General features: G+C 46.4%; 1 protein-coding gene across 2 annotated transcripts in view; it reads left to right on the top strand.

Annotated features, from left to right (window-relative positions):
• The window catches only part of CHST11 (carbohydrate sulfotransferase 11), a 254,392-nt gene extending 243,790 nt beyond the window's left edge, over window positions 1–10,602 (top strand). For both annotated transcript variants that reach the window (XM_004743038.3, XM_004743039.3), the window contains exon 3: window positions 7,206–10,602. In XM_004743038.3, coding sequence (XP_004743095.1) covers window positions 7,206–8,060 — 855 coding nt within the window. In that variant the 3' untranslated portion in view covers window positions 8,061–10,602. The remainder of the gene's footprint in view (window positions 1–7,205) is intronic.
• The last annotated feature ends 1,904 nt before the right edge of the window (window positions 10,603–12,506 follow it).

Here is a 12,506-nt window from a genome sequence, read left to right as displayed (position 1 = left end):
CTGTCAGGTTTATACCCACAAAAATGGAAGGGTGAGAATCTTAAATGCAAATGGTTGGGCCCAAAGGAAAAAGAAGGAACAGACTCTCCACAGCTGTAGGTAGAGAAGAGGCCACATCAAAAATGGTGGGAAGGGTGGAGATATGGACAAGAACCAAACTGAGCTGGGACACTGTCGGTGGGAGGAAGGACACTACCACCACAGAAAAGGGAGAGGAGCAGACCCCACACCAGGCTTCCCAGGCACAGGGGACCTACACTGGGAAGATAAAACCCAATAACATTTGACTTTAAAAACCAGAGGGACTTAACTTCAGGAGTTCTTACAATCAGTGGAGCTTAACACTTAGAACTTTAAAAATTAGCAGGCTTAGCTCTGGGAGAGCCAGAGGGTGATAGGAAACTGAGCCCCCCCAACTCCCTTAAAGAGACATATAAGAGACAACCCTGCTGAGATATAGCATAGACCAGCAGCTTAAATAAAAAATAAAAATAAAAAAAGCCTGGGGTATTCAGGAAGGCAGTGTATTAGATTTTTTTTTTTTTTTTAAAGATTTTATTTTTATTTATTTGTCAGAGAGAGAGCGAGCACAGGCAGACAGAGTGGAAGGCAGAGTCAGGGGGAGAAGCAGGCTCCCTGCAGAGCAAGTAGCCCGATGTGGGACTCGATCCCAGGACGCTGGGATCATGACCTGAGCCGAAGGCAGCTGCTTAACCAACTGAGCCACCCAGGCGTCCCAAGTGTATTAGATTATTAATCTCAGAGTGTGTGCTGGAGAGGCAGGGATCTTTAGGAGACTTCTCCTAAAACAAAAGAGCTGGTGGGCACTATTTCCCTCCCTGCCCCCTTGGCTTAGATGCGTGGACACCTGCAGGAACCAGCATAGCCAGAACACACTCCCCCTGGCTTGCTCACAGTGCTTAGCCCCACGTTCTCCTGCCGGCCTGTCCCATCCAACCCAGCACCAGCAGAAGTCCATCCAAAGTAGTGTCACAAGCCTAGCCATGTGCAAGCAGCCCCGAAAGGGACCAACATTGTTCCGAAGTTCCTCCTTCCCTGGGGAAAGGAGATGATGACCACACATGCCAGCCTGACTGCAGCCCCAGGAATGGGCTGGGGGCATCACTGGTCCACAGGCCTTGTCCATCAGCCAACACTTCTCAAGGAACACAAGGCGAGTCCCTGCAGTTTGGTGCTACTGCCACTATGGCAAATGCCTAGGCTGACCCTCCTCAAGCTCAAGGCAGCCCCAGACTGGCCGCCATAAGGACCAAACCCTGCCCACAAAAGGTCAAGAGAGACACTGCAGACGAATGCACTGGGAGCAAAAGCGGTAGCCACAACAGTAAGACATGTGCGGTGCACACAGCAGACCCCCCTGAAGTGCCAGGTTCTGCTGAACAGGGACCATCTCACTGCTGGGCACGACAGGACCTCTTCTTCATGAGGCCACCACCCTCAAGAGCAGGAGACTTTCCTAATCCATGGAAAGAGCCACAGAGAGCAAAACAAAATGAGGAGACAGAGGAATGTGTCCCACATGAAAGAACAGGACAAAAATCACAGCAAGAGAGCCAAACAATACAGAAATCAGCCATACGGCTGATAGAGAAGTTAAAGTCATGGTCATAAAGATACTTACCTGACTTGCGAAGAGTGGAGGACATCAGTGAGACCCTCAACAAGGAGCAAACATAAAAAAGAACCAATCAGAGATGAAGAACACAATAACTGAGATTGAAAATAGGCTAAAGGGAATCAATAGACTAGAGGAAGCAGAAGAACAGATCAGCAATCAATGAGTAATGGAAGGTAATGGAGAGTAATGGAAAGCAGTCAAGCTAAACAGGAGAAAGAGAAAAGAATAAAAAGTGAGAATGGATTAAGAGAACTCAGTGACACAATCCAGCATAATGACATTTGCATTATAGGAATCTCAGAAGAGGAAGAAAGGGGGTCAGGAAACTTATCTGAAGAAATAGTAGCTGAAAATTTTCCTAATCTGGGGAAGGAAACAGATATCCAGATCCAAGAAACACAGAGACCAACCCCCCCCGCCCAACAAAATCAACTCAAGGAGATTCACACCAAGACACACAGTAATTTAAATTGCAAAAAGTAGGGGCATGGGGGGCTGAGTGGCTCAGTCATTAAGCGTCTGCCTTCAGCTTGGGTCATGGTCCCAGGGTCCTGGGATCGAGATCTACATCAGGCTCCCTGCTCGGCGGGAAGCCTGCTTCTCCCTCTCCCACTCCCTCTGCTTGTGTTTCCTCTCTTACTGTGTTTCTCTCTGTCAAATAAATAAATAAAAATCTTTTTTTAAAAATGGCAAAAAGTAGTGAAAAGGAGAGAATGTTAAAAGCAGCAAGAGAGGGATGCCTGGGTGGCTCAGTGGGTTAAGCTGCTGCCTTCAGCTCAGGTCATGATCCCAGGGTCTGGGATCGAGTCCTGCATCGGACTCCTTGCTCAGTGGGGAGCCTGCTTCTCTCTCCACCTCTGCCTGCCAATCTGCCTGCTTGTGCTCGCTCTCTCGCTCTCTCTCTCTCTGACAAACAAATAAATAAAATCTTAAAAAAAAAAAATAAAAAATAAAAGCAGCAAGAGAAAAGAAAGCAGTTACAGAGAAGGAAAACCTCCTAAGGCTGATATTTTTTTTCCAGCAGAAACTTTGCAGGCCAGAAGAGAGTGGCATGATTAATAGTCCACCCAGCCAGGTTCTCATCTCAAGAGAGGGAGAGATAGTTTCCCAAACAAAAGTTAAAGGAATTCATCACCACTAAACCAGCCTTCCAAGAAATGTTAAAGGAGATTCTTTGAACCAAGACAAGATAAAGACACAAAAAAAAAAAAAAAATTTTTTTTTTGAGAGAACTACAGGGCAGTAACTCTGATGAACATAGATTTAAAAAATTGAAAACAAAATACTAGCAAACCAAATCCAACAACACAACAAAAAAGAATCATTCACTACAATCAAGTGGGATTTATTCCTACGATGCAAGGATGGATTAATACTTGAAAATCAATCAACATGATATATCACATCAATGTTATAGAAAGGATAAGAACCATATACAATCATTTCCATAAATGCAGAAAAAGCACTTGACAAATTACAACATCCATTCGTGATAAAAAACCCTTGTCAGAGTAGGTTTAGAACATAATTAAGGGCCATATATGACAAACCCACAGCTAACATCATACTCAATTGTGAAAAGCTAAGAGCTGTCCCTAAGATCAGGAACAAGACAGGGAGGTCTACTCTCACCACTTTTACTCAACATGGTACTGGAAGTGTTCACCACCCACAGTAAACAGACAAGAGAAAGAAAAGGCATCCACATTAGTAAAGAAGTAGTAAACCTTTCACTCTCTGCAGATGACATGATACTATATATACAAAACCCTTATGACTCCACCAGAAACCTACTGGAACTAATAGACTAATTCAAGAAAGTTTTAGGACACAAAATCAATATACAGAAATCTGTTACATTTCTCTACACCGATAATGAAATGGCAGAAAAAGAAATTAAGACAACAATCCCACTTACAGTTGCACCCAGAAGAATAAAATACCTAGGATTAAACGTACCCAAAGAAGTAAAAGACCTGTCCTCTGAAAACTACAAAACACTGATGAAAGAAATTGAAGACAACAACTGGAAAGGTATTTTATGCCCATGGATTAGAACAGATATTGTTAACGTCCATACTACCCAAAGCAATCTACAGATTTGATGCAATCCCTATCAAAATACCAACAGCATTTTGCACAGAACTAGAACAAAAGATCTTAATGCATGTATGGAAACACAAAAGACCTTGAGTAGCCGAAGCAATCTTGAAAAAGAATAAAACTGGAGGCCTCAGAATCCCAGATTTCAAGACATACTACAGAGCTCTAGTAATCCAAGCTGGCACAAAGACAGACACACAGAGAGCCCAGAAATAAAGCCATGATTATATGCTCAACTAGTCTCTGACAAAGGAGGCCAGAATATGCAATGGGAAGGACAGTCTCTTCAACAAATGGTGTTGGGAAAACTGGACAGCTACATGCAGAAGAATGAAACTGGGCCACTTTCTCCCACCATACACAAAAATAAACTCAAATGGATTAAAGACCTACATCTGAGACCTGAAACCATAAAAATCCTAGAATAGAGCACAGGCAGCAATTTCTCTGACATTAGCCATAGCAACTTTTTTTCTACCTCTGTCTCTAAGGGAAGGGCAACCAAAGCAAAAGTATACTGTGGGGACTATAGCAATAACAGAAAAAAGAAATAAAGGAAAAGTTTTGTAAACAAAGGAAACAGCACAATGAAAAGACAACCTACTGAATGGGAGGAGATATTTGCAAATGATATATCCGATAATGTTAATATCCAAAATACATGAAGAATTTCTACAAAACACCACCACAGAAACCAAATAATCCACTTAAAAAAGGACAGGAGACATGAACAGACAGTGCTCCAAAGAAGACAAACAGATGGCCAACAGGCACTTGAAAAGACACTCAACATCACTCACCATCTGGGAAATGCAAATCAAAACCACAGCGACGTATCACCTCACACCTGTCAGTCGCTAAAATCACAAGAAACAAGTGTTGGCGAGGATGTGGAGAGAAAGGAACCCTCGTGCGCTGTTGGTGGGGATGCAAAGTGGTGCAGCCGCTTTTGTATGGAAGTTCCTCAAAAAATTAAAAACAGAATTACCATATGATCCAATAATTGCACTACCGCATCATTACCCGAAGAATATGAGAACACTAGTTCAAAAGGATACATGCATCCCTCTGTTTATTGCTGCATTGTTTACAACAGCCAAGATGTAAAAGCAGCCTACGTGTCTGAAGATAGATGAATGGATAAAGATGATGTGATACACACACACACACACACACACAGACACACACAGTGGAATTCTTCAAGGATAAAATCTTGCCATGTGCAACAACACGGCTGGATCTAGAGGGTATGATGCTAAGTGAAAGAAGTCAGAGAAAGACAAATAACCATATGATTTCACCCATATGTGGGATTTCAGAAACAAAACAAAGAAAGAGGCAAACACACTCTTCAATATAGAGAACTGGTGGTTACCAGACGGGTGGTGGCATGGGGGGGAGCGAGCCAGGTGGGAGGGATCAGGAGTACTGAGGAGTACTGAGTAACGTACGGAATTACTGAATCAACACACTGTGTATCTGAAACTAATATGCCAGTGTATGTTAATTATATGGGCTTTTAAAAAAAAAAAAACTTTTTTCATTAAAAAACAAAGGGAAAAGAGTGAATCATTGATTTCTCTGGAGCTCCCTTTAGTTCTCAATGGGGGAGGACTAGAAACGGGACTGGAAAGGTAGGTTGGCGCAGACTATGGAGGACTTCAAAGACAAGTACACGGATGGGGTCTGTGTTCTCGGGGCAGGAAGACAACCAAGACACCATGTCCTCTGCAGCCCCAGACTGGCTGTTCCCTAGTGCTGGTGCCCATTTTCTCTATAGTGTTAACCATAATTAATATCAATCTCTCTGATATTTAAAAGAAGAGCCACAGGGTCCCTGGGTGGCTCAGTGGGTTAAAGCCTCTGCCTTCGGCTCAGGTCATGATCCCAAGATCCTGCCATCGAGCCCCGCATCAGGCTCTCTGCTCAGCAGGGAGTCTGTTTCCCTTCCTGTCTCTCTCTGCCTGCCTCTCTGCCTACTTGTGATCTCTGTCAAATAAATAAATAAAAATCTTTAAAAAAAAAAATAAAAGAAGAGCCACACTGCGCATTCAGGAAGGTAGACAGAGGCATGGCGTTAAGCCAACAACATTAGGGCTGTCAGCACACCAGGGCTGTGTGGTGTTCTGTTTCCCATCCTAGGAGCACTGGCTCCCAGGGGAGTGAATGGCCTTTGAGGAGACACTTTTGTTCCTAGAATCTAGAGGAGCACAGATGTCTTCCCTTTGGGCCCTTCTGAGGCGGCCAGCTCTCTGGTCTGATGCGTCCTGGACTGTGAGCCCTTTAGGAAAATGTTCTCTCTCCCATGGGTGCTGAGCCGAGTGCCCTATACACTGTGAGGTCTGGACAGATGTCTGAATGGATACATCAATGGATGAATATGGCAAAGAAGAAAGGCTCGAAGGTAGTAAATGCCAGTCCCCTTGATTTGAGTTCCAAAATCCAGACTCACACTGCTTTATGTGCCAAAGCAGATGTACCGACTACCGTAACAAAAGCCTAAGAGTTGAGGGGTCTGGTTTCAGCAAAGTGTGGACCTAGGTATTGAGGTGACATCACTGGGAATACGTACATCCGTCTCTCTTCTCCTCTTTTTTTTGTACCCTCCCTTCCCAGGCTAGCCTTCCCTGTCCCCAAGCTCCAGGCTGCCATTCTCACCACACAGCTGCTTGAGAGGGAAAAGGAACTGGGAGTGGAGGAAAGGGGGTTCCCAGAGGAACATCAAGGCAGAGGCACCAGAAGACACACAAAGCAACTGATGTTCACCATCGTGGCCTCGTAGAGAGATTGGATCCGCCTACTTTAATGTAGATCAATCAAATGCCAGACTTGCCATGCTTCAGTCAAGAAGATGGGAGTTCTGGACCTCAGGGTAGAGTGCAAAGTGTGCAGCCCTGGTTGCCAGGAGGGCCGACCTGGGTTTGCATACGGGGTCGGTTGCTCCCTCACTGTGTGATCTCAAGCTAGTGACTTAACCGCTCTGAGCCTCGGTTCCCTCTTTCTCTCCAGCTAGGCTGTCAGCTCTGCAAGAGCAGTAACCTCATTGTATTTTTTATGACCGCATCCCCGATGCCTCGCAGCGCGTAGCCTGGAAGGCTGCCTGGAAATGGTGGTGGGTCCTTGATGCTGTTAAATCAGCCTCATTTCAAGGTGGTTGTACAGAGAGAAGGAAAACAGCCTACGTGCAGCTCTCGGAACATGCCAGGCTGGTAGAGGGTGATGCCTAAGCTACAGAGTTGACCATGACTATTGCTCCACAAAGGAAACATGGTGGAACAAAGAACCCAAAGAGGCGAGGCAGCTGGTGGAGAGTTAGGAAGGAAGCCGGGGCCATCTAGGTCGTTGGCCATCTATCCCAGGTCCCCACCCCCCTGTACTGGCCGTCGCGGTTGTGGACGCGGCCCAAGGTTCCCATCTCCCGCTCCGGTACTGAACTCGTGTCCCTCTTGTGTCCCCTCTGCAGCTGGAGCTCTCGAACACCGCGGTCCTACACCAGATGAGGCGCGATCAGGTCACGGACACCTGTCGCGCCAACAGCGCCCTGAGCCGCAAGCGGCGGGTGCTGACGCCCAACGACCTGAAGCACCTGGTGGTGGACGAGGACCACGAGCTCATCTACTGCTACGTGCCCAAGGTGGCGTGCACCAACTGGAAGCGGCTCATGATGGTGCTCAGCGGGCGGGGCAAGTACAGCGACCCCATGGAGATCCCGGCCAACGAGGCGCACGTGGCGGCCAACCTCAAGACCCTGAACCAGTACAGCATCCCGGAGATCAACCACCGCTTGAAAAGCTACATGAAGTTCCTGTTCGTGCGCGAGCCCTTCGAGCGCCTGGTGTCGGCCTACCGCAACAAGTTCACGCAGAAGTACAACACGTCCTTCCACAAGCGCTACGGCACCAAGATCATCCGGCGCCAGCGCAAGAACGCCACGCAGGAGGCCCTGCGGCGCGGCGACGACGTGCGCTTCGAGGAGTTCGTGGCTTATCTCATCGACCCGCACACGCAGCGCGAGGAGCCCTTCAACGAGCACTGGCAGACCGTGCACTCGCTCTGCCACCCGTGCCACATCCACTACGACCTCGTGGGCAAGTACGAGACGCTGGAGGAGGATTCCAACTACGTCCTGCGGCTGGCGGGCGTGGGCAGCTACCTGAAGTTCCCCACCTACGCCAAGTCGACGAGAACTACTGACGAGATGACCACGGAGTTCTTCCAGAACATCAGCTCCGAGCACCAGACGCAGCTGTACGAAGTCTACAAACTCGATTTTTTAATGTTCAATTACTCAGTGCCCAGCTACCTGAAATTGGAATGAAGGGGGTGGGGGAGAGGGAGAGAGAATCGTGCTTTTTAATTTAAGATTTTTTTTATTTGTCGAAAGAAATTCTATGGATATTGGGTTATTTTGTAAAGTAATATTTCTGTGGGGATGATGCTGCGAGCGGCATGGTGAGAATTATTTAAAATCCTTAGTAGGGAAGGACGGCTGTCTTTGCAAGGGAAAAGGATGGGTGTCCTCGTGTTTAGACGTGAATACTTACAACACTGTCTCAGAGGTTTCCTTGTGCTCTGGTGAATTCCATGAATTGTGCATCCCATAAATTCTAATTAATATTATTTATAGTTATTTAAACATGGTCTCTGTAGAGATTTCTTTCTGTGGCAGCAATATTCTAATGTCTTTGCAGAAGAAATGTGTGTTTTTGTTCTGTACTTGCTACAGCTCGTTCTGGGGCATGAATGTTCTCCTCACTAGGCGCTCATAGGGTTCACTGTGTGATAACAACCATCGTGATGTCTGTCGGTGCTACCCTTCTCAGAAATCGGTGAGAAATAAATAGAAAAAGGCACCTTTGCGAGGGACCGATTCCAAGCAGATTCCAAGCAACCCAAGAGTCCCTTGCGCTAAGAAAAAAAAAATAGTGATTTTTTTTTTTAACCCAAGGAGAAGAGCTGATTGTAGCTATTTTTTCTTTTCCCCTTTTCACCAGAATTAGTAGTCTGATAGAATAGGCCTTTCTACAGAAATTTTTAACTGGCAGTGCCAGTTATGCTGGTGAAGTGGCTGTTGCTTTATAGTCAGCAAGTATTTATTGAGCAACTACTACGTGTGGGGCCTCATTGTAGGCCCTGCAGGTAGAGCATTGAATGAAACCAATAGTCTCGGCCCTCAAGAAGCTTTATGTGGACACAGTTTCCAGCTCAACCATTAGCAAACCTCTCATAGTCATGGACTTCACATGAGGTCTAGACCATTTTGAACAACCCCGGAAGGTCCGTGACCCGACAAATTTGCGTTTTTCTCTGGCCCAACTTTGAAAACCACACACTTAGAACAGGCCACTTGACGTGGTGAGTAATCCAGGCTCATTGCCCAACACAAGAGAAGACAAAAGCGTTTCTCATCATGTTGCCCACTCCAATGGATTAGTGGTGTCTGCCTTTAAGCACCAGAATGGATTCGCCAGGCACAGCAGGGAGCGGGGCTGTGACTGATTAGTCCTGTCTGCCTTGGGGGAGGGAAGGGACTCATTCGCCAAGTGCCTCTTCCTGTGCTGTCAGCCCAGCACCCACGCCTCAGCATAGAAGTGTTCTCTCCTCTTTGCTGTGTCCAAGAGTGAGAGGTTACGGCAGGCAGACCTCATACACTGGGGATCTGGAGTGGTCTGGCATTTCTCCCCTGGTGAAGGTCAGAGGTAGACCACCTATACACACACACACATGCACGCACATACCCCTCCCAAGTCCTCCAGAAGCTGAGACCATCAGCGCCTTGGCGAGGAGCACCATGCATGAGCCTCAAGGACAGCCTTCCATGACTGTAATCTGTGCCCCCTTTCCTCCGGAAGATCGGAAACATTCCGCTTCCTGTTCCTTGCTAATTACCATCTGCACACGCTTCTCATTTCCAGCCATTTCAATGCCCCGGGTGACGTTTGAGCCACATCCCTCTTACAACTAGTGAATGAGTTGGTAGCAGATCCTGTATATAATAAGAATTATAGTTCTAATAATGGGGGGGGGGTGGGATGGGGCGTGGGTAAGTTTTGCTTTTTGTTTTGTTTTTGACGCAGTATATAGCAAAGGGGTGAGAATATTCTAAACAAACAAAAATGAATAATTTATTCACAGAAACTATTAAAACTGTAAAGCTCACGGCCAGCCCAGCAACAGCTGCCACATCTCGCTGAGAATATGACTTTATTGAATGTGGGTGAGGTGTGCACTGAAGAGGGTGGCCAAAGCTTTTTATAAAATGTTGTATACCTTCTTCCAAGCTCTCTCCCCTTTGTGAAGGGCACAGTGACAGTGCCCTCCATGGACAGAGATGTGTGCCATGTGTTTTACTGAATAGAGTGACAGGCCTCGCTGTCCCTGGAGTTGGGAGTCTGGGCCCTGTTTCTAGGCAGGGGACACTGTCCTCACAAATAAGGCTTCTGCTAATGAATCATTGTCCAGCATTTCCTGATATGTGCTCCATAGAACAAAGAGTCAAAGAGTTGTGAAGTTAGTGTGATGCAAAAAAAGAAAGAAAGAAAAAAGAAAAGAAAAGGAAAAAAGAAAGAAAAAAAAGCATTTTGAGGTCAAATATCCTTGGGAAAGAAAATTAAGTCAATTTCCTTTCTGCAGGACTTTTAAGAGCCTTGGATGTACGCTGTGCATTATGAACCCCCAAAGCATTGAGTTGGTAGCATTTCCTGAACTTATGTGACCAGGATACTCTTATTTTGCAGATCTCAGAGATGTTCCACAGAATATACTTTGGTTAGGTCGATTTAGCATATCTGAGGTTGTCGAGGATAAAACAACCTCCCTGACCTTTTTCCAGAACAAAACAATAAAACAGTACCAATCCATCTCTATCTGGTTTATAGCAACAGAGGTACGTTATCAGATGAATCAAACTTTTATTTCAGTGCAATGGTTTTAATCCTGGATACTACCCTGGGCAATGATTCCATCCTTCCCAAAGGGAGCAGGGGATGGTCTTGGGTGGTATGGACAGAGGAAGGGGGGGGTGGAGAGGGGAACATAAGGCCACAGAACGGTCCCCCCCGCTCCTCAAGCCTTAGGTTACCCAACGCACGCAAAGGGAGCCCAGCCCTTGAACAGTGCTTCCTCAATTCCACCATGTGCTTTTGGTTATCCAATGGGATTTCCCATAGATTTCCCAAGCTCTGTGTTCCCACCACCATCTTTGTTGGGTTGGATGAGCTCACTCGGGCCGTGAGCAGAGTACTGCCTTTCCTACCATCTTCTCTCAAGTGAGAAAGACTGTCCTTTAGGGGACAAGGCATCAGTGTCGTTCTGCAATGAGGGACTTTCTCCTTGTGTTTTGTGTTCACATTTTATTTTCTAATAGCATAAAAACCTTAAAAAAAAAAAAAACAAAACTGAATCAACTGTTGGGCAGAATGTAGAAAGTATTCTGTGTCCTTGGTGGAAAAGACTCCATGGGTAAAAATGTGCCTGGGAAGCAAAAGCTTGTGTTTCTGGTTTTTTGTTTTGTTTTGTTTTTTAAAGAAAACTGTTCGAAAACACTTTCCATTGCATGCTTTGCTGGAGAAAAGTACAGGCCGGCATCCCACCTCCAAGCCACTTTTCAAAGGTGCTGCTGTGTTTTCAAAACCAGGTCCAGTTAGGGTAGTATTTGCAAGGACATTCCTGCTTCACCTATCCCTTCAGTTGGAAAATTCTAGAATATTAGCCACAGAGTTTGAATTCCTGCAGCTTCTCTAGACCTTCCCATCCCCTTCCTTGCCTTCCCAGCTGGTCTGGGAAGAAAGGCAGTGAGTTGACCTATGGTGTCTCAGGGGGGACTTTCCTTCCTCCCTGTCTACCAGATGCGTCCCGCCCTCCTGACAGCAGAGGAGTAGGGGCACAAGGGGCTAATTCCTGCTGGAAAAAAATTCCCAGGGAAAAAACAACAAAAATGCAAGGCACTAGCCCCCTTAGCTGGTGGGCTCTAGACCACTGCTGAGGTAGTGATTACTCAGGCCCTGTTCCAACATGGCAAGAACCCAAGGGACTCTGTCCCCGGTGAATGGTGTCAGACCATCTCCCTCGCAGACTGCCCCTCCCCCACACACACCAACACACACAGTCAGAGCTGCCCCGTTCTGTGCCGTCCCAGGGACTGGAATCCCTTCCAGGCCCCCTCCTATGTCAGCAGGACTGACCTCATGGCTCCCCCAGTTTGCAACAACCAGCGTTTCTTCCAGCATTTTCTCATCAGCTGACCGGACCCTACGAACAGGCAACAGGACCTACGATCACCAACTTGCCCCTTGGTTGTTCGCAGGCGAATTTCGGTTTGCTGCTCTTTGTCAGGTACAGAAGTGGCTACCCGTACTGTTTTCCTAGGAGCATGCTCAGTATCGTATATATGCACATATAACTTAACATCTTTGTGGAGTGTGATTTTTTTTTTCTTACATCTTTGTATGCAGTAGAGGGCTTGTTTTAGAAAACTCTCCCTGTCTCCTACTGTACTGTTCAAGAAAGCTGAATTCCACATTGCCAACAAAAGCGTGAAATGTTCATGAACCTTCCTCCAGGAAAAGCCATTCAAGCCTGATTATTTTTCTAAGTAACTTCAATTAAATTGAAGGAAAAAAAAAAGAAGCTTCTCTCTGTGTATGGTTTGTTCATGGCTCATTGACAAAAGACTGTGCGGGTTGGGTGGGCTGGGGGACTGAGCATGTGGGAGGCCCTGCTCGTGGGCGCCAAAGGATGGAGAGGGAGAAACAGAGGTGCGGCC

This window comes from Mustela putorius, unplaced genomic scaffold (assembly GCF_011764305.1).
Source record: "Mustela putorius furo isolate JIRA1106 unplaced genomic scaffold, ASM1176430v1.1 tig00000788_pilon_pilon_pilon, whole genome shotgun sequence".
Classification (NCBI taxonomy): domain Eukaryota; kingdom Metazoa; phylum Chordata; class Mammalia; order Carnivora; family Mustelidae; genus Mustela; species Mustela putorius.
Note: the sequence above shows the minus strand (reverse complement) of the source record. Positions and strands in the feature narration are given on the sequence as shown.